This window comes from Phalacrocorax aristotelis, chromosome 17, assembly GCF_949628215.1.
Source record: "Phalacrocorax aristotelis chromosome 17, bGulAri2.1, whole genome shotgun sequence".
Lineage (NCBI taxonomy): Eukaryota > Metazoa > Chordata > Aves > Suliformes > Phalacrocoracidae > Phalacrocorax > Phalacrocorax aristotelis.
The window spans coordinates 8,801,984-8,827,615 of NC_134292.1; the positions used below are offsets into that span (position 1 = coordinate 8,801,984).

Genomic DNA, 25,632 nt, shown 5'->3' on the forward strand with positions numbered 1-25,632 from the left:
ACGCGGCCCTGTGCCCCCTGCTCTGGGGGTGCCTGCTCATGCAGGGGGTGGGACGGGGTGAGCTCCTGAGGTGCCTCCCAGCCCCCGCCACTCAGGATACTGCAATTGCCCAACTCTGGAAAACACTCTGTTAAAACAAAAACCTTGAAACTTCCTGTGTTTTAACTTGTAGCAAAGCAGCACAAGGAAATCTTTTAGCAGTCTGAGGAGCAGTTTCTCTTCTGCACCTGAGCAGCCGCGGCCCCTATGAAACACATGCCAATAAAAACAAATACCTACCTAAACGCGTATTTCTGCCTGCTTCCAGAGCAGCCCCAGCGCTGCTGGCTGTTTGCACGAAAGCACCACCAGCACGTCCCAGCCAAGCGGGGTCCTACCGTGCAACGTAAACCAGATCTAAACAGACCACCTGGGCTGAGCAGCGCTTTCTGCGGCCTTTTTATTCCTTGTGGACATGTGCTTCCCCTCTCCAGTGAGGCGCAGAGCGACGTGTCCCAGAGTACCCGAGTACCCCTCTCCCCGGGCACAGCCCACAGCAGTGCCACCAGCCCTGAGCCCCCCTGTCCCCAGCACTGGGAGCCCCCCACCTCCAAGCCCCCCGTTTTGGACCAGCCGAGCCTGAAGCGCGTCTCCATGCCTGGGGCAAGGACTGCGTTTCAGAGAGACCTTTGATTTGTGAACCTATGCACTGACCCTGCCCAGGAAAGAAAGGTGTTTCTGCCTCGCTGTTGCACCCAAAGGTGAGATGGTGCGAGGGTGGCCAGTGATGCAGCAGGGAGCCCCGAGGGAAGCACTACACGGGCAACGTGGATGAGCAATGGCAAGGCAGGTGCACCCCAGAAACCAGCAAGCCCCACACGTGCCTATTAAGGAGAGCTGTGCACATCAGAACTGTATCTTCATTATGCAAAGCTGCTGGTGGGGAGGGGGCGAGAGAAACTGCTTTTGCTTTTATTAGCAGATGCTTACAGGGTGACCTCAGCATCTCCCAAGCCTACAAAGCAGCCGCACAGGAAAACATGTCAATGATATTTTTCAGACTCTCTTAGGAGCAAGTCTGTGAGGATACATACATGCCAAAATAAATGTGTTAAAAACGTTCTTAGCTGGAAAGGAACTGCTTTTAGCCAAGGGTCCTGCTTATTGACAAAGGAAGAAGCTTTACGGTCACTCCTAAAGAGCGTTTGTTCATGTCACAGGAAACCATCTCCACTCGACCCCCCGCTTTGAGGTCTGTGGCTGAACCTCTGTGCATTTGTGCTGGTCAGGAGCGGTGGCCAGTCCCCGGACTGGTCCTAGTTCCAGACTCCCTGGAGCACAGGAGAGCACTGCACAGCAACCGCATGCATTTCCAGACACAGATTCCTTCCACAGCCTTCTCCATCCATTTTATAGCAACAGTTAAAGCACGTACAATGGATACACAACGGCAGTAAAAAAAAATAATGGGCAGAGTGCAATTACAGAGAGAGTATTGGCAATGAATAAAACAGTCCTTGTAAAACCAACCTTACAGGAGGAGGCCCATAACTACCTCCTCACCAGAAGACACTTGAGGACTTAATCGTTAGTGACTTTAATTGCTTGCCATTTTCACACACGGCTGGATCTGCCTCCTGTGTTGCGCTACCATCCCCAGGGGCGGGGGAGCAGAGATCAAATTTGATCAGTATAAAGCCTCCATCATGACGGAGAATCTTTGCAAACCCTATAAAAGATTTCCCCTTCTCTCCTCTCCTCCAGGACAGCAAGGCGAACATCTCCTTGATAGCTACGCTAGGGCTTGTGCTGTCCTGTCTTTTGCAAGAAGCGGGTTTTGCTGGTAGGATCACAAAGTCTCCTCCACAAGGTCACCCCAACTGCGAAGGTAAGGGTACCCCCACACCGTAGCGGGGCTCAGTCAGATGGGGTTAAAGTCATGAAACTCGGTCAAAACTGTAGGTTTAATCCTGAACTGGTGGATGAAGCATGGAGGAGTTTCTGGATCAACCACAGCTGAGCAGTGAACGACACACACGGGGAGCAGAGACATGCACAGAGATGTGCAGGGGCTCACGGCTGTCCACGCAGCTCCAGCTCCGTTTGCCCCCCTCTCCTGCAGGCAGGGAGGGCACCGCTGTGCTGAGGAACACGGCTCGCTCAGCACGGTAATATTACAACCCCGAGACGGGTGCAGGCGGGATGCTTGTGACCCTCCCTTCCCATCCCTCCTCCCTTTCACCCACACACACATCCTGATATTATTGGCAAGCCGTTAAGTACAGAAACTCCGAGGATGATAATGCTGCAAACCTCATTTTGAGCACGTCAGTCTGTTTTAATAGTTTACCTGGGCAAAGCTGCGCAACACTGAACCTCATCAGCAAAGCACAGGGTCTGCAGGCAAAGCAGGGTGGTAGGAAAGTCTCCTCTGGGTTAAATACCCACCAACGAGATGGCTTCAACTCGACCTGGCGGCAGCTCCAACCTGGGCTAATCCCAGTTGTTGAGCTTCCCTCCTCCCAGCTCACCATTTGCGTTGCAGAGATGGGCAAAATGGGAGACACGATGGCCTGGACGGTGGTCTGCACTCAACGGAGTGCCGGTGGGCACCCCGGCCCAACACCCATCCAGCACCGATGCGCAGGGGGGCGGGGGGCACCCAGGGGCTCAGGCGAGCATCAGGACCGGTGCCAGCCCGTCCCACGAGGGTTCCTCTCCTCTACTGACATGCCCAGCCTCCTTTAAGCAAAACAGCAAATCCCAGCTCCTAATGTATGGGACTTTCACGGGACTCGAAGGCATCTAAAGCATTGTCCCCTCTCGCCTAGATGAAACCCGCCCGGCAGGCAGCGGGCAGCTCCCGGCCAAGGGCTTGCCCTCCACTGCCAGCAAATCTGCTCTGTCACCTCAAGGCACGTCATGTGCAGAGGTTCAACGCCAAGAGAATCGGCATTTTGGCTTCTATTTATTAATTTGTTTAAATGCAAGGTAAACCTCAGCCCAGGGCGATGGGCTGGCCTCGCTGTGTTTGCCTGGAGGTAAAACTAATGTCACTTAATCTTCCAACAAGCCTGGGCTGGCCACTGACCCGAGGGGGACCTGCCTTGGCCCCCAGGCTGGGAAAAACACAACCATCCCCTTCTCCTTCCCCTCACTGCCTGGCCAAAGCACCACCACTTCTCCCGCAGGAGAAACCCGCCTCTTGACAAATAGGATTCACCCCGCCTCCCCGTTTGCAAATGTTTTTAAATCTATTTTATTAACTGCAACGCCTTCTGAAGAAAGTCACTGAGAGGTTCAGTTCATATATAAAGGATTTACTTAGATTAAGGGCCTCAGTAAAAGGCCTTTGAACACGCTAACTCCTTCCCGTTTTCAGATGGTTTCACTGTGCGCACATTAAAAATGCATGCAGGCAGCATGAGCCAATATTCCTTAACCTCCTGCTTTGCTTGCAAAACTCTGCTTCCAGGAAAAACATATATCTCGGGGAGATGAAAAAACACACGCCCCCTCCGCTCACAGCTCGCCTTCAGCCGGCGGAGCTCGCTCGCACAAGGTGCACGCCGGCCGGAGCCCGGAGGACGCCGGGATGAACCATGGGCAATGGAGGAGAGCCAGAGCTGCCCAGGAAAGTCTTAAGGGAGAAAAAAAAAAAGCTTTAAGAAATAAAAACATCCTGGTTTATTGGGACCTGCAGCAAGAAGTCCTCTTGTTCTCCTGAGTTTGCTCAAGAAAACTTGGAAAGGGAATGAAAACTCATGCTCCAGAGCACAGGAGAACCTTTGCACAATACCGCCGTACAACCACCCTGCTCCTGTCTGCTACAAAATCCTCCCACCGAACCTGGAAGCTCAGAGCCAGCTACCCTGAGAAACGGGGTAATGGACTTATTGGGCCGCGAGTCAGGTCTGCCGTGGAAACTCCTGGCGTCCTGGCTGTAAAATAAAGGCTCCTTGTTCAGAGACAGCCACGGATGGGCAAGGAGCACGCTGGTAACTCACTGCGGCTGCTGCCAGTCCTCCGGCAGATGGAGGAGAGGGTAAGAAACAGTAACAATTAAAATACCCTACTCTCCTTAGCTGATGGGCAATGCTACACAGCGAGGTTCTTTTCTTTGTCCCCGCATACAGCCCTGTAAAACGATGCATGGATGAAAACCCCAGGAAAAAGGCATTATCACATTACTGCAGAACCTGTGCTCCCAAACGAGATCAAAAGGCAGCGCTGCCGAAGGCTGCCTGCGCCCACGCGAGCAGGCAGGTCTCGTCTCCCAACAAGCCAGGTGAACAAAGGCATTCCTCACCTCCCCGTTTCTGAGAGGGGAAAATCAGACCTAGAAAACTAAGGGATTTGCCCGGGACCATGTACAGCACCTGGGGCAGAGCCAAGATCTGAACGTAGTTTCACGCATTCGCTTCCCCTTTAGCATGTGTCTTTATCCACAAAACCACCTTCCCTCTGAATGCCTTAAATTAAAGTCAGAAAACGTGTCTTTTTTTTCTAGGAGGCACCGATAAGCCTCTTATCATCGAGGGTCTTGCTAGGCACGGGGGCACTATCCAAAAAGCATCCCAGTGCGGCGGCGGTGGTCCTTACAACTACACACTTTTTTAATTAGTGGAGAAACATCATCTGTGCTGTTTGCACAAACAGCCTTGTGCAAGAGAGAAACCTATTTCTGCAATCGTTAGAGGCCGTCGCCCGCTAGGAGGGAAGTCAGCGATGCTGGAGGGTGACGCTGTTTTCTGCAGGTCTTCTGAAACCTGCAACCGGGACTAGATCAGAGCAGGAGGAGGACAGACGCAGCGCGGGCTGTAGCTACAGCTGCAATAGGTTAAGCCCAGCCTTAGCAGTGTGCTGCAAACAAAACATCGCATTCAAGATCATTTTTTGTCGTGTTTTGCTGCTTGTAGCTTGTTCCTTGGAAGAAACACTCTGTCATCTCAACATAGCAATCCTGATAGCTATCTGATCTACTCTGTGAGACACAGTTTCTCTGGCAAGGTTCATGTATCCAGAAATTATTAGACAGAAAGACTATTTTTTCTTCACTGAATAGCATACAAGATTGATTTTTATTTTTCTACCCTACATGCCATGAGACTTATTTAAGGACAAGTGATAGGCTTGGCGATTTATTTAATTCTTAATTTGTGTGACCCTGAAGTCTTAGACCCCAAACTAGGGGTTGGAGCAGAGCCACGGTCATGCTACGGGCCTGAAGACCATACACTCCATAAGCCATCCTAAATGCACTGCATTTACCATGTTTTTAAACACTGTGCCTAAGCCAACAAGACTCTACCCATTTATGTCAACGGCAGCATCTTCACTGTGGGGGGGAAGGTAGGGACCCTAATCATCGCAGGGGATCCCAGTGAGCTGAGGGGCAGCGGTGGCCGACGTGGCCAGGCCCTTCAGGGAGCCAGAGCTGCTGAATTAATCCCACAGATTAAATTAATTCATCTGAGATTAGCTTCTGTCATGAAGGCTTTTGTGATGGTGCAGCAAGAAATAATCTAATTAAAAGGACAAAACGTGCAGCAATGGACAAAGCGAGGGCTCCCTGACTGCAGGGGACAGCAGTGACGAGAAGGGACACCCCCGGGGGGATATTTTCCAGCTAACCAGAGCAACAGCATTTTCTGTTCTTGCAGAGCTGGCACTGGGGAGGAGGAGCAGGGTTAATACGCAGGAAAACAGAGTTAGAAGCAAAGACCCGCTAAGCTTTGTGCTATTCTTGTGTGATTATGGTGCCAAAGGCTTCCAAGATAAGGGATTTTACTGGGAACCATAAATTCTGGCTGTAAAATGAGTGAGAAAAAGCCGCATATCCACAAGAAGAGCAAAGCCTCCCTGCTCCTGGCTCCCAGCTATCCCCCAACCCGCCCGTCCCCGGCAGCCGGAGACCTCAACAGAAACACCAGTGATTGAGCCAAAGCCTTCCCAGAGGCCGGCCGGCTCCTCCATCCTCTGAGCTGACACCAGGACCTCCCTGCCTAGGGAAGGGCCTTGCCAGGGGTGACACACTGCGTCCTCTTCCAGCCATGCCCCCAGACTCAAACCCAGCCCTTGCAAAGGCACTGCAGCTTCTGCACGCGGGTTCCCCCGTTACTCCCTGCTTCCAAACGCCTTGGATGTTCTTTTCCCTTAAAATAATAATCACTGCAGGCTTCTCCAGGACTCAGGGCTATCCTTAATAATAAACAGTCCTTAACTTAGGGCCGGTCTTTATTCCTCAAACCTTTGTCCCCTGAATCTCCCCCCAGTCCTGGGGGATCTCTCAGATTTGTGTTTAACAGATGGGGAGGCTCCGAGTTTGTTTTACTCATGAAAAGCTGTTCCCCTCCAGCAATATCAATGCATTTAAGGCAGTGAAAATAAGTTCAAACAGTGAAAATCATGGCATGGGGTGGCACGGGTGGCAGACTAGAAGTGTAAAGCAGGGGACCCATGCAGCCCGCATCCCCCCACCCCGGCTGGGGCTGGCCCCAGGGTGCAGCTGCACACCAACGCCTTGCTACACCCTGACCAGAAGAGCAGAAAGAGACGTTCTGCAGAGAAAAGCAAATGTGTTCTACAGCTTGGGAAAATAAACGCAACCAAAAAACCCAAAAGGTACTTTAGGCTGAGAAGTCTTCCCAGTTATATCTCTGGCCCTAATGAGAAGATGTTGCCAGATTAATAATAAAAATGCACACTAACAAGAAAAACCAATTGCAAACTTAATTTTGCAGGGAATTGAATAAAGACCAGAATAACAGCTCTGCTTAATGGGCTTGTCTGCTGTTTTTAATTCCTCCTCCATTGCTCCTTCGATGAGCAGAGGAGAAGCCCCGGCGGCAGGGCAGCCCACGCTGGGTGCCAGGGCCAGGTTACTTATTAACCCCATTACCCGCTCAGCACTAACCTGCCTTTGCCAAAGCCAGGAAGAAACTTCCCAGCTGTCAGTGACGGAAAGGCGGGGAGCGGGGCAGGTGCCGGGTGCCGGCAGCGGGGTGACACCACGGCTCCCCGGGCAGGGCGCTGCTGGCGCCCCTGGGCTCCCGGCCCTCAGCTGCACAGCCCCTGCGGAGGGGACCTGAGCAAAACCTCCAGCAAGAGACACTAAAACCCACCCGCTACCCTCCCCAGAAGGCATACTGCACACAACTTGTCACATTTCCACTTATTTTATTTGTAAACTATTCCTGAGCAGCTGGTGAGGTGCTTTTACAAGTACCCTGCCTACGTCCCAAAGGCATCCCTGATGTCTGTTTAACCCTAATATATCCCAACCATTTTCATGCTTCTAAAGAGTCTGATGTGATTAAATACTGGGAACATGGATAGGGAGAGAGAGAAACATTCTTTAAAGCATCTTCTTGAAAGGATCTTACCTAATTCCTTTGGTTTGGGCAATACTGTGGAAGGAGAGTCTGGATACTGCAGAGATCACCTGGAAACAAGAGAAAAAAAAAAGATGCTGGTGTGCTTACTGAAGACAGAGGAAGGTTTGGTGGGAACTTGAGGACCCACAGCCTGGTATTTGGAGCTGAACACCCACTGAAATGGACGTGCTCCAGTCCCCCCACCAGTGTCCCAGTACATCACCATCAGGGCTTGGAGGACCCTATCAGTGCAAACACCACTTTTGGTTTTATCACTGAGCACAAAGGATATTTTATCCTCAGCTACAAAGATATCCATTCAACAGCATCACCCGAGGAAACTCCATCCTGCTGCTCATATAATATGCCCAGACCTGCTCCAATACATTTTAGGCAACACTGAGAGCCAGTGGAAAAACCCTCTTACTTAGTGTTTTATTACAAAAGGTTTACAACTCCCTTCGTCTCTCCCCACTCAAAATGATCTTATTGAGGCAAACTTGCCAAGACTGAATGGTTTTGACTTCTTGCATTTCAATAAAGATGCATCATCAGTTTGTCAGAGGTGAGTGCAGACCATCGCCCTTTTCTGGGGGAAAACAGCCAGAAGTGATTCAACAACGAAATATTTTCATCAGCACCTCAATCAGGAACAGTAAAACCACCAGCTTTTTCTGAACAGACCCGTTTTTGACGGAAGTTTTAATTGCTATGCAGAATTTTCAGTGAAGACAAAGAAAGAATGGGCTTAGTCCCTTACAGATATAAACCATGTTTTACTCTTGCTGATATTCATAATTTCAAAGCTAGATTGAAAAAACAAACCTATTATTTTTGGACTGGTTTCCTGTCCACTGGAATGAATACAGATTGCCTGCATCCAGGACACAGATAAAGGACTTTTTGAGCGGTCCCTGCTGGCCAGGGCCCCCAGCCCCCACCCCCCTCCAGGCGTACCAAGCCGAACATCGCGGGAGCTGTGACTGTCTGGAGCTGCCCTGCACCCAGCCCAGCCATGGGGCACCCGTCCGCGCTGCTTTCTTTAGCGTGCCGCCCCGCTGAGGGATGCTTCCATGCTTGCTAAGCCACCTTCGGCTCAGCCGCCCAGGGGAGCACATGCCCCGAGCGAGTACGTGCCTGACTCCTCTCCCGGGACTGCCGTTGGTACTTGAAGCCTCTCTCTCCTGTGATATTATGCTGAACGCCAATCAGAGTCACATGAAGGATCCCGATGCAAATCCTTCCCTCTGCGAGAGGCATGCAAGCACCGGGCTCGTTTCGGGGGGACGAACACACACAGCTCCCAGGACTGCCCTGGAGCCTGAGCTCCTGCTGCGGCAGGTCCCAGGCGTGCTGCTCCAAACTCTGTCTTCTCCACACTTCCATGACCTTCATCCCTCTCATTGCTCCAGGGTTGTCTTCTCTTACCACGGCCATGAATTCCAGCCCAACTGTCGGCTGCCAGAGCCTCACGCACGGACCCAAAGCCAGGGCAGCAACAAAGGAGCTGCCACAGTTTGGCATTTAGCGGTTGACTTTCACACAGGGAACGCAGATGCTGAATTATTCAACAAGGCCAACAAGACTCTGTGAATGTCAAAACTTGGCCAAATTTCTCTCTGGCATAAAATGTCACTAACGGGAGTTCAACTCAGAAAGGAGCTCTGGAGCAAGAGGGAATCCTCCTCGCACCTCGGAAGCCTTTATTGCCCCTGTGCAACGCTTCTGGCAAAAAAAAAGGCTTTACCAAAGCATCCTTCCGCATCTTTGTTTGTTTGTTTTAAAGATGTTGCCCCAACAGTTCCCCCTAAACAGAGGATATGAATAAGGGAATTTTTTTTAACTAGACAAAGCACTGCTTTGCTACTGCTGTCATGAGCATATTTTGGCCTATTTCTCACTCTCGAGAGCCCATCTGGATAGCTACCAGACCACCACCCCTTGCACGCCTGGTTTTACAGAGATGCCCTGGAGCCACTGGTTACGGACCATAATTACTGTGCAACTAGAAGAGAAACTGTAAACTTTCTCAAGCAGAAATTTAGCGCCATGAATGTTAATGCAGAAAAGTTCCCCATTTTACTGTAATCTAACAAAAAAGCAGCACGGAGAAAGGTTGGTTGCTTCTGGAAAAGGTGCTTCAGCTACGCAGTCTCCTGCCAGCGAGCTGCAAGCCCCCAGCGCCAGCAGGCGAGATGCCCACCTCCATTTCAGGGAGGTGTTAAGCAAGCCTGGCTCTGCAAGTCCCTCTCACACCCCTATCTCTGGCCAGTCTCTCGTTTGCTCTGGCTTTGAGAAATGTCAAGCAAAGACATGGCTTCTGGTAATGCCAGGCTTCAACGAGCAAATCTGCTCTGGAGAAAGCGAAAGGGGCTGAGCCCCCTTGGAAGGAGAGGGCAGCCCTGCCTGAGAGCTCCACGCAAACCATGCCCCTCTCCCGGTGCCCTGAAGTGCGCGCTCCCATTTCATTCTGCATTTTTAAATAAGGTTGGCTTTGCCTTTAGAAATTACATGAACAGCAACAGGACAAAGCGGGTTCAAACATAACCAGGAGTCAACAAAATCAGGTCTTACTCCCAGATTGTCAGCAACTTAAAAGACCGCTGCGGGCATGTTATTAAATCTCTCTGTGCCACAGTCTCCCACCTCTAAAATTCTCCCCAGTTTGGGAGGGGAGATGGGACCGAGTTCATTAGCACCCATGAAAGGCTCCAGGGCTCATCAAGGCAGACCTGCGTCGCAGAGCATCGCTGCCGGCAAGCGGTACCTGCAAACGCCGAGCCCAAACAGGGTGCGGAGGCTGGAGAGGCAGCTGGCAGCCCCCGGCCCCGCTCCGTGGGGCTTAAAATAGTCCGAGGGAAGTCCTAGACTGATTGAATGAGTCTCTTCTGTGGTCTATTATTAGACTTATAAAGTACAAAAATCAGGTTATGAATCAGACAGTTATACCGCAGGGTTTGACTTCCAGGGAAATTTAAGAGAAAAGCGCACTGTTCCCTACACCAACAATTTTTGCTTTGCTCTTTTACGAAAAGCCCCAAGCTCTGAACATGCTGGCACATCAAAGCCCGGGACCTGGTTCCAGCAGCGAGCCAACATGCACAGACGCGCTCGCCTACGCTCAGGCTCCCAAATTGATGCCCAGGTACGTAAGCAAAGGGATTCACTTTGAGGGATCGGGTACAAAAAGCCTCCACAAAGCTTGGCATCACCGAAAGCAAGACTGAACAGTAACTTTCTCAATATCAGGGAGTATTTTTCCAACAACAACTCCCGCTAAGGCAGTAGCCAAGAGCAAGAAGAGCCAAGTGCAACCCCAGCTCCTTTTACTGCTTCTGTGCTCCAGCCTGCCAGCCCCCAGCCAGGGAAGGGCTTAAGCATGCTTTTAAGGATAAATAATCCTCTCAATTTCAACAGGATTAAACAACATTCTTAAAAGTAAGTCAATCCTTAAGTGTTTACTAAACTGTGTCTCATTTTCCCTGTAAGGCAGCTTGTTATTTGCAGGGAAACCAGTTTCCTGCCACTTCCCGCCACCCTCTTCTATCAGGCCAGGCAGGATCCGTGTTGTTACGCACCCACGCAGCAGTTGGCGCACGGGGTCCCTGATCTCATCTGAGGCCTTTCGTTGCTTCTGCAATACAAGGACATATTAATACAACTAATTCAGATATGACACTAAGTGGAGTTCTAGTTCACTGGTTATTTATACCTCCCCTTTCTTTTATGGCAGCCTGGAAATTCAGATGCTTTGTTTCCCAAGGCAGATGGTATAATCAAAAACGATTTCTTGCTGTGGGGTATCAGTTCCCTTCAGATTTACACTGATTATTTCATAAGCTCAGACCTTTGGATTCCCCCTCTTAAAACTAACCCACTGCTCAAAACTGGGAATCCAGTAGAACCGAGGCTGCTGCACCCTGGAAGTGCCCCTGGAGCTCGCTGGGAGCCGTAACCAAGAGCTTCCAAACGCTCTGGTCCCTTGAACCGCACTCGACAAGGCTACGATGACCCAAACGGCATCGCTCCCGAGTGCTGGGCCACCGCCCCGGCTGGGCTAGCGCTGGGGGCTCTCCCGGCCCCATCCCGGCGCAGCGACGTCGGGGGAAGCACCCTGCTCAGCGCTGCCAGACGAGAGGGTTCGCTAAGTCATTTGAACACGTCGCTTGGGAAAAACTATACTTTTACCTGTGTTTTTGTCTTCCAGGAGAAGGAGGGCTGTAGGCTTAAACAACAGGGGCTTATGCAGGTTATCGTTACTTCTTCACCCATTTCTCAATGCAATTGCCTCCAAGAAATCTGCATTCAGCATGCAAACATTACGGTAAAAGCTATATATAACATCCTGCTGACAGCGAGATACCAGAAGTGGAGCTATAAAGGTGTGCAGTGCAGGCAAGGTACAGGAGACTTTCTCTACAGTCGACCTGCAAAGGGTTAGTGGGAACTTTCTCGTGGTTTCACCGTGCAAGGTGAGGAATGCCCTTCGCATTCCTGACGTTCCGGTTCGCCTTGTATTTTTAGACACGCGCTAAATCCAACCACCCAGCTGATCATTTACCGACCAGCACAGCAGCACGGGATGAGGTCAGTGCCGTGAATCGACAGAACCAGAAACACGGCACAAGGGCCTCACACCCAATTTCAGAGGCTGAGCATCGGAGGTCTCGGGGGGACCCTGGTTTAAAAAGGCGGCGAGTTCTGCACTTCTTGGGGGAAAAAAAAAAAAAAGAAAAAAAAAATCAAGACTCAAAGTGGGGTCCTCACTGGTGGTCTCTTTGCTAAAACCCTGGCTGAGTAGAGAAATGGGATTTTTGAAAAGAAAGAAAAACCCAAACCCTCACACCATCACCATAATAAACCCACCACTTTTCTTCTTCCTTACTACCAACACTTCCTTCTAGGAATTATAGATTTAAAAATAAACTAAAGCAAATAAAAAAATAAATTATTAAGCTTACTGCTCCTCTATTTCCTCCAGCATTGTTTATTGCTGATGGTATCCCTGTGCATCCAGAAAACTTTTAAATAAACCCCTTATTTGAAAAAACAAACCGACCGAGCTGGGCTGGAGCACGCTGTGCATGGGCGGAACTCCCCAGCTCTCTGCGCTCCGGGAGCGCGCCTGCAGAGCGCCCGAGCGAGCTGCAGGGGTTTGTGCCAGGCTCGCAGCCCGAGCCGAGCCCCAGCAAGGTCGTGAGCTCCCAGAACAAGCTAATATTTACTTCTAAGCAAATCAGGAGCTCTGCACAGCAGATAAGTTTGGGCAGAGACCTCAATGTTGCCACCTCCGCGTGTACCCTTCTGAGGGGGGAGGTGGTTTCAGAACCTGAAATTACATGAGGAAATTTTCTGGTTTGCCCCTAAGCCCATGAAGGGAAAAAAAAATAATAAATCCAAACATCCCCAGCCTCTGTGTGGGCAGAAACCTGACCTCAAATTCAGAGACAAGCTGGCTAAATTATTTCAGAGTTGGATAATGGCATCCAATAGTAAAAACACTGATATGAAGAGTTGCACGGACAAGGCTGCTAAAACAAAAGCAGCCATGAAAGCAAGCAGGATTTGCCTCCAGTCGCCTCCAGTCTGCGGTGCTGAAAAACCACCACTGCGTTTTCTCCCGCCGCTGCACTGGTGCACGTGGCAGCGGCCGGTCAGCTCGTGTTTGCTCTTCTCCACCTGCTGAGGAGCATCCCTGCCCACCTGCGGCAACTCCCAGCGCTCCCCGCCCAGCTGCACGCACGCCCCGGGCTGCGCACCAGCATCCGACACTGGCAAACCAAAGTGTCACCGGCAGTTCCCGGCCTCCCGCCTCCTCCGTTTGCATATGCCTCTCCCATGGTCCATACCTCGGCTAGACCAGCCCTGGAAAGTCAGGGTAGCCAAGCCCTGAGTGTGAGAGCCAACACAAAACACAACCTGCTCGCTCTGGATCAATTATTTGTGCTCCATGTGTGCTATTGCCTAGTGCGTAAACCTGCAAGACCTTATAGCATGCGTGCACTGAGCACAGCACACGTTAAACCTACAGCTGCCTTCCAACCCTCTCCCCGGACACCACGCAGCCGGGGCTGCTGCCACTTCAGCATCCCACAGATGTTGCTGGGAATTCCTTAAATCAACATCTCCTGATACAACCCAGTACCCGAAAAGAGCATCGCTGTACATGGCGATGGCAGGAGCCCTGGGCCAGGCGGGAGGAAACCAGACTGGTGAATTATTTCCTTAGGATGCCAAGGGCAGGCAGAGCCCTGTTACGGGATCAAATCAGTTTGGTTTTCCTACACCCAGGGCTCTCTCCTCTCCAGTAGATCTCATCCGCCCAGCTGGCTGGTGAGGACAAGGGCTATTAAATAGTCATAGAATCACAGACTGGTTTGGGTTGGAAGGAGCCTTTACAGCCCATCCAGTCCAACCCCCTGCAGTGAGCAGGGACATCCCCAACTAGATCAGGTCGCTCAGAGCCCCGTCCAGCCTGACCTTGGATGTTTCTAGGGATGGGGCATCTCCCACCTCTCTGGGCAACCTGGTTCAGTGTTTCACCACCCTCATCGTAAGAAACAATAATCCATTTGGACAACTGGATTGTGCCTTTCCAGGTCAGATGTGCCTGTCTGATCGGTTTCCCCTCCGCCTGCCTGGGGATCCCATGATGGCGTGTCCATGGCAGGCTTCCCTCTCTCTATTTCACTGCAAGGACCACGCAACAGATGGGGAACGCCGTGATGGAGGTATGATAAAACCTCTTCCTTCCTCCAACAAATGCCCATTCCAGGGATCCTCGACCACCACTGCCTTTGGATTTATTGAAATATTGGCAACGTGCGACATTTTTACGGAGCTGCAGATGAGCTTTAGGGCACCCATCAAATAAAACAGAACCCATTTGCCAGGGCAGGTGGGGAAAAACAAAACTGCCCAGCTTCTAGCACCCCTCTGGGTTTGCTGCTCCCTTGACCTCAAAGATCTGTGTGCAGCATTAAATGCTGTTCCCAGGGAAGTAGTGAATGCCATCTTAAAGCCCAGCAGCGGTTCGGTGGAGAGCTGGCCAGGGATGCTGGTGCCACATGCCTCACCATGGCCGGACTGCTGGGCAGGACTTCCAATCTGCAAACTGGGTGCAGGAAAACAGGTACAAGCTGGATTCTGCTTCTCGAATTCAGCAAGGAAGGCTGGACGCACATGCTCCTTCCTTTCCTAAATGTATCCTTGGCTCTGGAAGTAGCAAAGGGTTAAAATAATCTCAGGTGAACATCTGACACAGATTGTCCCAGAGACCTCTGGCTGCTGCTGCTGCCCCACTACAGGGGTTACACCTCTCAAGCTAACGAGGTTAAGCTTTCTAAAGAGAGTCCATCGTCAGAGATACACTTCCCAGGCAAAAGCATCTTTACCCAAACCAAAAACTCCTCTGAGAAAGCACGAGGAACACGCACCAGGGTTTTGCATTATTTCCTTACAGGGCAGCTGGGGAGGGAGCGACTCCCCCAGCAAGGCTGCCTCCACAGGAACACTTACCAACAAGAAGCTGGAGTACATATAGCCATTTTTACAGATCTGATTTAAAATAGTCTAAAAAGCATTCTCAGCCAGCCTGGCAGTCCACACTGCACTTGGGCACCAGAAACTTTTCCCATGGCCACGGCACCAAGCCCCGCCAGCAGCACGGGGCAGGGGTGAGCCTCGCTACGCTGGGGAGGGAGCCCAGGGCACCCATGTCCCAAACCAGAAATCCTTTGCAGTTGTGATTTGTGGCTGCCACGCCCTCAGGGGACATATCTGATCCGTATTTGATACGTACTGGATTACGCTTCTGTATAACGAGGGTGTAAGTAAGCTTGATGCCTTTAACCCCGTCACTGTCTCCGAGGCTTTAGGAGGGAGAAAGGGGCGACATGGCTGGGGGAGCCCCCATACCACCCACAAGCAGCACCCTACTAGTGCTGGGAAGCATCACCTGATGTAACTGCAAACCCAATGAAAGCCCAAAGCTCCCTGGGGAGCAGGAGGAGTCAGGCAAAAATTGGTCTGATGCAGAACGGTCATCCCCAAACAGAAAGGAGAAAATCCCCCCCGGGAGCAGAGAGGGCGCAAAGGGGATGAGCAGGTTCTTCTCCGGCTCGTGTGCTCTCCATGGCGCCGCGGGCACTGCCAGCAGCTCTCCACGCAGCAACCACCATCTACAGATCAGTCACGGTGGATAAATTACATTAGAAAAGAGGAGAGGAATGGGACCCTGGAAAGAGAAAACAAAGGGAGTTTCTGGACCTGATTCTCAGCTGTTGTGAAATCACCTCCACTCCATCAGCTGCTCTGATTTACAGCCCAGACTGTGCCTGGGTAACTCGGGATGTTCCAGGGCTACGGGCATCTCCTCCACTTCCAGAGCACCGCTGCGTTGTGAAGCCCATTAGCTGTAAGCGTGCTGCTCTAAGCACCGATGCCATCACACTGTATATGTTTGGATGGTCTTTTTAAAACAGGGTTATTACATCCAGCATTATTTTGCATTAAATCCATGATTTGGCCACATTACATGTTGGGGATGCAAATATTAAGTCACCAGCAAAGCCTCTGCTGATTTTCAGTGGGAACAGGACTTGTATCATTTTAACATGTTTATTTTGAGCTCTTTGGGCTGGCATGATGTCTGCTATCGTGTAGCCTTACAACAGTCGGCAGTAATTGCAAAACCAGCAACATCCCCTGACAAGGAAGAGAAAAGAGTAACTTGGGTGGATTTATAGCTACTGGTAGAAAAGCTTTGTACCATATCACCCCATCATAAGCTTCTCAGATGTACACATGTCCTCCCTCTTATTTAAGACACCGATCTGTCTTTTCCTATCACAGAGCAGCTGAGTATCAGAGGGAACTTTATCACACGTCTCTTAGGGGACCCCAAGCCCTGACGTCTCTGCATAAGGAGGTACCAGTGCTCCTCCATCCCCTTTGCGATACGGATGTCCCCATCCCACAGCAAACACATCAAGCCAGGCCCAAGGCAGAGCAGGATCCCTCACCTCCCCGGGACAAGGAGAAGATGCAAAGGCAAGCGAGGGGGGAAGCAAAGCAACCCAACACGCAGAAGCACCGAGGGCCGCAAACAAGCCCGTCTGTGGTCTTGCTGTGCTACTCCCCAACTCCTAAGCACAGAAATTAATGCCCTGAAACTACAGCGCTTTCTTTATGCTGCTGAGTTCCTTTAATACAACAGCAATAAATACTTATTCTGCTACTTAATGGCCTCTCTCCTCCGACACGGATGCTGAGCTGCTGTCTCGTTCGGTTACTTTTACTATCACTATCTGATAGTCTGGCAATGACTAGAGTGAGGAGTTGGCTTTGATGGGACTTTAAAAGCCGGGGGGGGGCAACCCAAGCAGTTTCTCAAGTGAGCTAACACCAAAGGCAGCAGACACAAGCTGAGAAAGCGCCTGCTACTGTGCCTCCAGCTGAACACGGGAATAGAGATTTCCTTTGATGGCCCTGAAACACTCGAAGCAGCAAGCTCAGTCTTTAGGGAGGGCTCAGCAGTACCCAAGGGTGCTGGTGAGAGCTCAGGGCACAGGGCAAGAAGACAGCAAAGGCTTCACTCAGTAACACCCTGGTTTGGGTGACTCAATAGCATGGTAGGTGCTACCATGCGGCACATTACAGACACCCCAGGCTTGGAGAAAGCACAAACACAAAGCCAAGGCAAGAACATGACTGGGAGGAAGCTCTGGGTGAAACGAAGCAACTGGTTTCCTGTAAACATCGGGGATTCACGGGGCACGGATGAGCTGTGCCTGCTGCAAACACACCCAGCTGCCTGCGAGCTGCTGCGCGCTCCCCTCCTGCCTGGGGACAGCCGTCCCCTGCTCCCCGCGCCAGGGCGAGCCTACCCCGTACAAGGGCTCAGAGAGACGCTGCCTCCGCAAGCATCTCTGCCAGGCAGGAGAAAACAGAAGAGACACTGAAATTGCTTCTTTATGCGTCCAGCACTGGGACTGAGCAAGAGACGCCCGGTGCTATTGCAAAGGTCCTGGCTAAGCAAGGATGGGTCGAACGATGAGCTCACCCATGGCAGCAGATGACAAGAGGGTCCCCAGGACCTCTGGGAACTGCCGCGCACGTCTAAGTCCTCCAACACCCAGCACTGCTTCTAAAAAGGACAAAAATCAAGTGCTCGGCAGGAGGTGCAGGGGTGAGTGGCCATGCTCACCTCCTCCTCCCGCAGAATGCCCACCTGCACCAGCACTTCCTTCCCTGGCTCAGCTTGGCCCCTTCAATTTGCACAGAACTTGCAAATAATGAGAAATAAGGCAACTGTGAAGGCACTAAGCACTAAGAAAGGAAGGAAAATGAAAAGCCTTGATATCTGAAAACTATTTATGGGAAAAGCTTGTTAGCACCTCTGAATGCTGATTTGGAAATGAGTCATTAGCCTGTACCACAACTGTGTTTAAGGTAACACCAGCCAGTCTCACATTTCTGCATGATATGGAACAGCATTAATTAAATATTAACCAAATTATTTCAGCACTGCTGTGCAGCAGCGCACGAAACTGAAACCAAGGATCAGAGGGCTGTGTGATTACACACGAGGCCGGCTGGATGCTCCGGCTCTCCACGGCACTCCATGTACCAAAGGCAGAAAGCACATTCTTCGGTTGTCAAAGTTGGCAACCAAACACCCCTATGGGACAGACCACGGGAGATCCAGCCCCGACTGATTTCAAACTCACAGGGTCCTCTGGAGAGCTCTCCTTGTGTGTCTCTCCCTCTGGAAGTACCTGCCCATGTCTTCCTGGGGCTCCAAGGTGCCACCACTGCCCAGGGAGCTGCATCACCTCCCCAGCTTCGACCACCACCATGACCCCTTGTTTCTCATGCTATCCCAGTGCATCCCAGCATACGCTGGCTTTGCTGACCTATGAAGCACAAATCAGTCATATTTTGCCTTTGCTTAGAGTAATAACGGAATATATTTGGGCAAAGGGAGCCAGAAGGGAGAAGAAACTAAGCTTCATTTTTATCACAGCTGGGATTTCAGCATCCTCCTGATGGATGCCCAGAAACACCAAAGCATGGGAAGTCTGAGCTGAGGGCTGGCTGCTTTCCTCCAGACCACGGGTATTACACATTTGTCTCTTCAGAAAAAATGTAGCAGGTAACTGGAGAGGGTTTATTTGCATAGCTTTGCAATAGTTACAAAAGCTGGCTACAAAAGCATGTCCTTCTGAAAACAAAGGCAAGGATGCCAGGGAACTGCGCTTTCCTGGAAATTAGAGGCGGGGGAAAACCACAAACAAACTGGGTAAAGCAGGAGCTTGGTCCAGGTCCCTGGAGCAGAGACTGAGGTAAGTGCACAGCTACGGAGCGAACCTCCCTGGCCGGCGGCGTCGGCACCGGCACGGCACGGCACCTCCTCACTCAACACGGCGCTCTGCTCTGTCCGGCCACGCTGGCTCCTTCCCTCTGCCCCCATTTAACATCGCAGTGGGTCCCTAACAAACCTGGGAAGATGTCAAAGGCTGAGCAAGCAGAGGATGGAGCCGAGAGCGGCGAGCTGGGGAGGCGAGGTGCTGCCTACGGCCGCATGCTCCCCTTCCCCAGCCGGGCACGACAGCAAAGGCACATCGCATGGGGAGCTCTGCCATTAGCTTACCCCAAAAGCACCTAAGAGGAATCAATCAGCCTTTAAAGAAAGGAAAAACGTGTTGCTGGCTGGGTGTACAGGGAGGCACGCAAGGCCGGGACAGCCCCTCTCTCTCAAAATCTAACCCAGCGTCCCGAACGACAGAGAGGAGGTTTCCCCGATGCGTCTCCTTGCTGCACAGCCCTCCCTGCGTTCAGACAAGATGCACGACGTTGCGCTACAAGGACTGCTGGCACCCAGATAAACACCTGCCTTTGATTTTGGTAAGCAAGTACACGTGCCACATTCCAAATACTCCCAACACACGCCACCTCCCACTGATGCACCTGAGAGCCCAGGGCAGCCCGGGGGTATCGGCGGTGCGGGCTGACCTCGGGACACCGGACTGGGCTCTGTAGCGTTTCTGAAACGTTACAGTCACACAGTTATCACTGAGCAGTAACAAGGTGCCCAAGTGAAACACAGCAGCTCTGCCTAGTTTTGGTACCTGGAAAGCAGCATTCAGAAGGCACGCCTGCACCATCCTGCATCATGTTTGAACCCCCCCCAAAGCAGTGGCGAGAAATGCAATTATACTTCTAAAAACACTGCCTAAAAGCAAGACCAGGGAACTCAACCAAGTCCCAAGCCAGGCCTCAAGTGCCAGCTCATGCAGTCGCTGTTTTGAAAGTAGTTTCCCACAGTTAACTCACTCCTCCCCTCTAAAATCTTTCTGCTTTTTCCAGAAGAAGGATCCTTGCATAAGCCTGGCGGCTCAGAGGCCACGAAACGCCCTTTTGCTCCGCAAAGCAGACATCCACCACCCAGCTTGTACCGCGGGTTTACAGCACTTTGCAAGGAATCTGCTGCTAAATGGATGCCTTTGCTCCCTGCTGCCCTGCCGCCTTCTCTGGGGGAAGTGACAATCAGGTAGGAAAATCTTGAAGGAATTAGCTCAAGCGTGGGAAGATGTGAAACACGTAGGAGGACGTGGGTGCTAACAGCCCCGACCTCGGCTGTGGAAACTGGTAAAGTCTGCTGAGAGCCACCAAGCTGTGCTGACTTACACCTGCCGGGCACTTGGCCCTTCATGCTTTAAAGAGGAACAGGAACAGAGGAGGAAGGGGAAAAAAAAAAAACAAACTTAAACATTAATTAGCTTAAAGCGCTGGTAAATAGATTTACACAGGCGGTCTGCAAAGCCCTGACCGCAGTGGCTAATTGGGGCGTGCGGGGTTGCTGGCAGGGTTCAGCTTGCATCGCCTCGTATCATCACGTGGGACTGAGCCACCACAAGGACGTATTGTGCCAAGGTATTTGAGCACGTGGAAGAAAACACCAGCAGCATCATTTCTGTGCAAGGGAAAGAGAAATGTCGCCGGCTGATAGCAGCATTCACCGTGCCTTTGTGTTTCCAGGAGGTCCAAACCCTGGCCCTGCTGCTCTGGAACTCTACAGGGTTTGGAGATCCTAGAAAAGCATCTCTGACTTGCCCCCAGGGCTCAGAGCCTACCTTGTGCTAGGCAGGGTGGTTATAATTCTCACATCTGTGCTATGTGTGGATATAACTATCAGGAAAATTCAGGGGAAAGGGTCCCACCGCCGACTCCTGATTCCAAAGCACTCATGCAAGTATCAGAAATGACAGGATGGCCAAGCCACCATGCTACAGAAAGTGGCTCAGGCAGAGAGGTGTTTGCCTTAAACCATGGGGGACACCAGGACAGGTTGAACTTTGGCCAGAAACTAGCTCCTCCTGCTCAACATCTGAAGTCAAGCAGGTTTGGCCAAGTTTCCTCCCCAACATGCAGGGCACCTGCTCCGCAAACTCATCCCCTCCTTGGGCTTATGGGCTCCTCAGGGACCTTCTCTGACCCCAGTCCCTAACTCATGATGCCCAAAGTTGTTCACCAAAGCAAAATCTCTCATCTTGTGACTCAAAAAGAGGCACCCAAGCCTTCCCGGGGGTAAAGCCCCCATCAGAGGCAGCCGTTCCTACAGGGACTTTTTGCACCCTAACTGCAAGCATTGCTCAGCACCAGCAGAGCACGGAAAACGAGCAGCACACATTCATTCATGGTGGTAGAAGATGAGACAGGCACGTGGCTCTGCTCCCAGCATGCCAACCAGGGCATCTTCATGAGGAGTCCCCAGAACTGAAGTTTTGCTTTTAGCTGGGCTCTAAATTAAAAAGCTGCTAGCTAGGCAAACACACCGTCATCTCGGCCCTTTAATCAGCTCCGCCTTGAGGCACCCGAGGAACTCCAAAGGCTCCTGCAGCCCCGGGGAGGGATGGTGGCTTTGCACAGCATGCTGCAAGGAGAGGCTCTCCTGCAAAAGCATCCCCCCCCCCCCCCCAGTATTGATTGGATTTGTTGAAACAGATGGAAAAAACAGCTGTCAGATGCAAAACATGGATATCCAAACCTGCTTCCGAGAAACTGGCTTAAGTCTGTATTAAATTTAATCCCTTTTGATCAAGGCCTTGGATGCGAGCAGAAAATATTACAGATTTTTACATACCTTTAAGTCCCCATTTCCACTCTGCTCTGAAATGGAGTTGGGCAGTCAGAGAAAAACATATGGAGCACAAAAAGAGAGGTTTAGAAACATTTTGCATGTGCGGGAGAAATTGGAGGCATCCATATGAAACCAATCCACTCGCACAATGGTAATTTACCTACTGAAGAGAGAGGGCTTGAAATTCTCCTTGGCTTATTTCCTTCATCTTTATTCCAGATGCTAAAGAAAAAAAATGCAGCAGTATTTAAAAAAAAAAACCGAAACCACACTACAGAAAGTGTTGAAAAGCCAGTTCTTTGCATTTTGCAGAGCCCCCAACTTCTGGCATGTCCACAGCATCCAGACATGTGTTTCTTCAATGAAGTTTAAATCCCTTCCAGCCCCCGAGCAGTAGCACAGATAGGAAATGCCCACACCAGGAGCTGGATACGTAGGAGCAGTAACAAAGCCCCTCTGCAGACCAGGAGATCATGGACAGGTTTGTTCCTCCCTGCCACATCGAGGGCTTTTGGCTCGGAGGGTCAGACCGCAGCCTCGCCGTCCCACCACGCAAAAATACAGGATCTTGCTTCAAGCTCAAGGCACCTGCAGGTTGACGCTCCGGAGGCTGCCAGGGTCCGAGCCCCGAAGGCAGCGGAAACTTCCCCGTTGATTTCTCAGGCTTTGAGCCCTGGACGCACCCTGCAGCTGCACCATAACTGCAACCGGGGGGGCTGCGCTCAGGCAGGGTCCCTGTGCTACCTGCAAAGCGTCAGTCTCTGCCCCAGGGAGCTTCAGGGAGGCAAAACCCCTCATAAAGCCCTTCTGTGGCAGCATAAGCAGCAGCTAAACCATCACAAGCTGTTTGAGACTAGCTGCATTTTACAGATTGGTAGAAAACTCGTTTAAGCTCAAAGAAATTCCTATAATACTAAAGTACACAAAAGAGGTAGGAAGCGGTAGTTTTTCAAGCGTACTGCAAAAGGCAGCTTTTTGGATTCGCTCGGGACCTGCTGCTTTGATTTGTTCAAAGCTGGAACTGCGCCTTTGCGGGGATGCAGGACCTTTCCCACCAAAGCTGCTTTCCTGCACCTACAGAGTCAGGGCTTGTCGGAAGAATCCCAGTTGGGTCGACAGACCTGTGGGCTGCTCCCAGCTTTCCGCGCAGGCACACATCCACCCGGAGGAACCAGCTTCACTTGCACAGCTTTAAGTTTAAAAAAAAAGGGGTGGGGGTGGGGGAGAAAGCCCAGAAGAGAAGGAAACTGTAGAAGAACTTGATGTGCTGGAAAAAAATAGCCAACAACATCCTGAGCGATGTGCTCTGGGAACACACAGCCTGCCAGGTTCAGCCCCAGGGGCTGATGCAGGAGCGGGCTGGGGCTCTCCGCTGCCCGCACACCCCTGCCCGAGCACCTCGAAACACGACGTAACATCAAGCAGAAACAGGAAGGGAGAACGGTAGGAAGCGAAGCACAGGAAAGCAAGCATAAACTTCATTTCATTAGCCCTAATCCTCTCCTAGACTCCAGAGAGGAGGCAAGCACCTTGTAAACTTTGGGGTTGTATTATTAGTACAAGCTGGTTTGCCAAGCAAAATTCGCCAAAGCCACCCAGGTCTCAGCCTGCCTGGGATCGGCACTAAGAAGCCTATTAAACATCTCCAATTCTCCAGCCACTGGTGGTGACACCTGGACTCGCAGCCGAAGCCCACCCCATTCCCAGGGGCTGCTCCGTGACCCCAAAAACTGCTCTTCAAGCTGAGGTATCTCCCAGCGCTACTGAGCTCCTGCTTTCGTCTCAGCTTACGCGCAGATACAAGGCCCTGGTTTCATACATGACTAATAACCTTTGAAACGATCACCTCGAGCACGTCCCAACAGTTCAAGTGTGGGGCACAAGGAAGCAAACATCTCCCTTTCTCATGAAACATTAATTCAGGTTATGACTTGTTTTAAAACGAGAGCACCCACCCCTTCCTCCTGAAAGCATTGCCTTCACTGAGCTTGAAGAGGCTCACAGATCTAGGTTTAGGCACATAAGCAAACAGGGAATCATTTACCCACCGCCTATGCCGCTCTGTGAATCTCCGCAAGCATCCCCCGAGCCTGGAAAATCAGACACAAGAACATCAGCCCTCCAGTACTGCAAATTTGGCCACTATTATCTCCCCTTCCCAAAGTTTCTCTAAGGAAAAGAAGGAGCGACGCAGGATGACGCTCACAGAGGCCCGCAGGAGAATGTGCCATTGCTCCCTCCTCCCGTGCAGAAAGCATGGAAGATTTCACATCAGAAACAAACATCTAATTTTTCCAGGCTATTGAGAATCAATGAAAAGCACCACGAGCACAGGCGTTTCCAATACAGAGCTGTCCGGTTCCACGCTAAAGCCATCAAAGGGATTTACTGCTCTTGGAATAGAAAAAAAACCAAACCCAAAACTGCAGGATGCTCTGCTCTGCAGGAACCCTTGGGTGCTCCACACTAGGCAATAAGGAGAAATCCCTCGCATGTGTGTGCCTGCCTGTTTCTACCCACTGATTTTCGCCGTCCCTCCCTGTCCTGCACACCTAGGCTGGAGAGATGTGCCAACAGCACGCTGCTGGCCTGACCCTGGAGCCGGCGCTACCCGGTCGGACATCTCAGTCACTTCTTATATGCCTTGGAAGCATCACCTCTGGGTTTCCCTGAGACTTGGAAAACAACTGTGTTAAATTCCCAGTTCCTAGAAGTGCAGGCAGCCTGCGACACGGGGGGAGAGCAGAAGCAATATCCCACCGAGAAAAAGCTCCTTGGCTGACGTTTCTAGCACCAGCAGCAAGGCAAGCAGAAATGCACCGTTCTCTTCTACCTTCTCGACATAAAACATGATTATTTTTTTTCCCTAAATTATTTTGCATTCACGGCACTGAAACGAAACCAGGATGACTCCAAGCAGTTCAGAGCAGCGAGGAGAAATTCCCAGCTCCTCATGCGAGGTCAGTGATGGCAACTTTTTCTACGCATTTGCATCGTTTGGGGCCAGGAGAAATACAAATGTTGATGTTCTTACTCTGTAAGCCTGAGACCTACAAGCAGGGGCCAGTGTTGAGTGCCAGAGCGAGGGACATGCTCCTGATTTTGGTGGTTTTCTCTTCCTCATTGCACAATTCCTGCCCAACCTCCCACGAACTGCAAAAACCATTCCAAAAGAAAGGGGCTAACCTGGGAAAGGACTGCTCTGCCAGGCTTACAAATACTACCAAGAGCTTCTCTCCTTGCAATTATTAGATGGTTTATACAAATGAAGCCTTTTAAAATTGTGCAATGCAGTAGGAAGGCCAAGATGGCCATGTGCAGTAAGGATGCTGCTCCTCCTCTTCCATGCCTTCCCCAGAATAAGATAAAATGATCCTTTTTTATTTTTGTACTATTCTGCTTTGCTCCTGAAGAGTCGATGAAACACCTTCCAGAAATAAATGTTATTTTAGAAAGAAAAAAGCATTGTCCATCAATAACATTCTGACTCCAGAAATAACCCTCATTTCCCCTCAGATTTGTTACCCAAAGGATGGTTCTCAAAACAACAAACACCGACTTCCCCAAAACCATGATTAGCTAGAAGCCTCAGCAGATGTTTTCAAACATGACTTGCCATTCGGAGCACCCTCCCACGCCCCGGGCACACCAGCTCCTGCGCTGGGCTCTCCAGAAAAGCTCCGGAGAGGATGACGCCACACATGCCGGCTGTGCCACTGGATAAAGACCTCTGATACTTACAGCCACATTTTTCCCATGGCTTAATTCCATTATGTCCATAATTCAATTGATCTGTTTACACCTGCAGAAAGGCAGCAGCCTGGGGCTGATGGAGGAGCGACCCACAAGGTAGCTTTCCAGAGACTCTAGAGTCAGAAACTACCTCTCTTCCTCACATATTTTAACGGTGGATAAATATACCCATAAAGTGCTTTGATTTTCCCGAGTATGTTAAATTTAGTCCTTGCTCTGCCTCTGCAGACAGCACATTTACGGCTACGTGGGTGACTGCAACATGCATCACTCACAGCATACTGCAAACTGGCGTATAGCAGAACTGCAGTAAAAGATATCCAAAATATTGGCTCCCTTAGCGGGGTGTGCACGATCACAGCTCACAAATTACAGCACAGA

The 25,632-nt window shown here is 51.1% G+C and overlaps 1 protein-coding gene across 3 annotated transcripts in view; it reads right to left on the reverse strand.

Annotated features, from left to right (window-relative positions):
* VAV2 (vav guanine nucleotide exchange factor 2) overlaps positions 1 to 25,632 on the reverse strand; it is a 153,280-nt gene that overhangs the window by 46,761 nt on the left and 80,887 nt on the right. For all 3 annotated transcript variants that reach the window (XM_075111913.1, XM_075111914.1, XM_075111915.1), the window contains one exon: positions 7,365 to 7,423. In XM_075111913.1, coding sequence (XP_074968014.1) covers positions 7,365 to 7,423 — 59 coding nt within the window. The remainder of the gene's footprint in view (positions 1 to 7,364; positions 7,424 to 25,632) is intronic.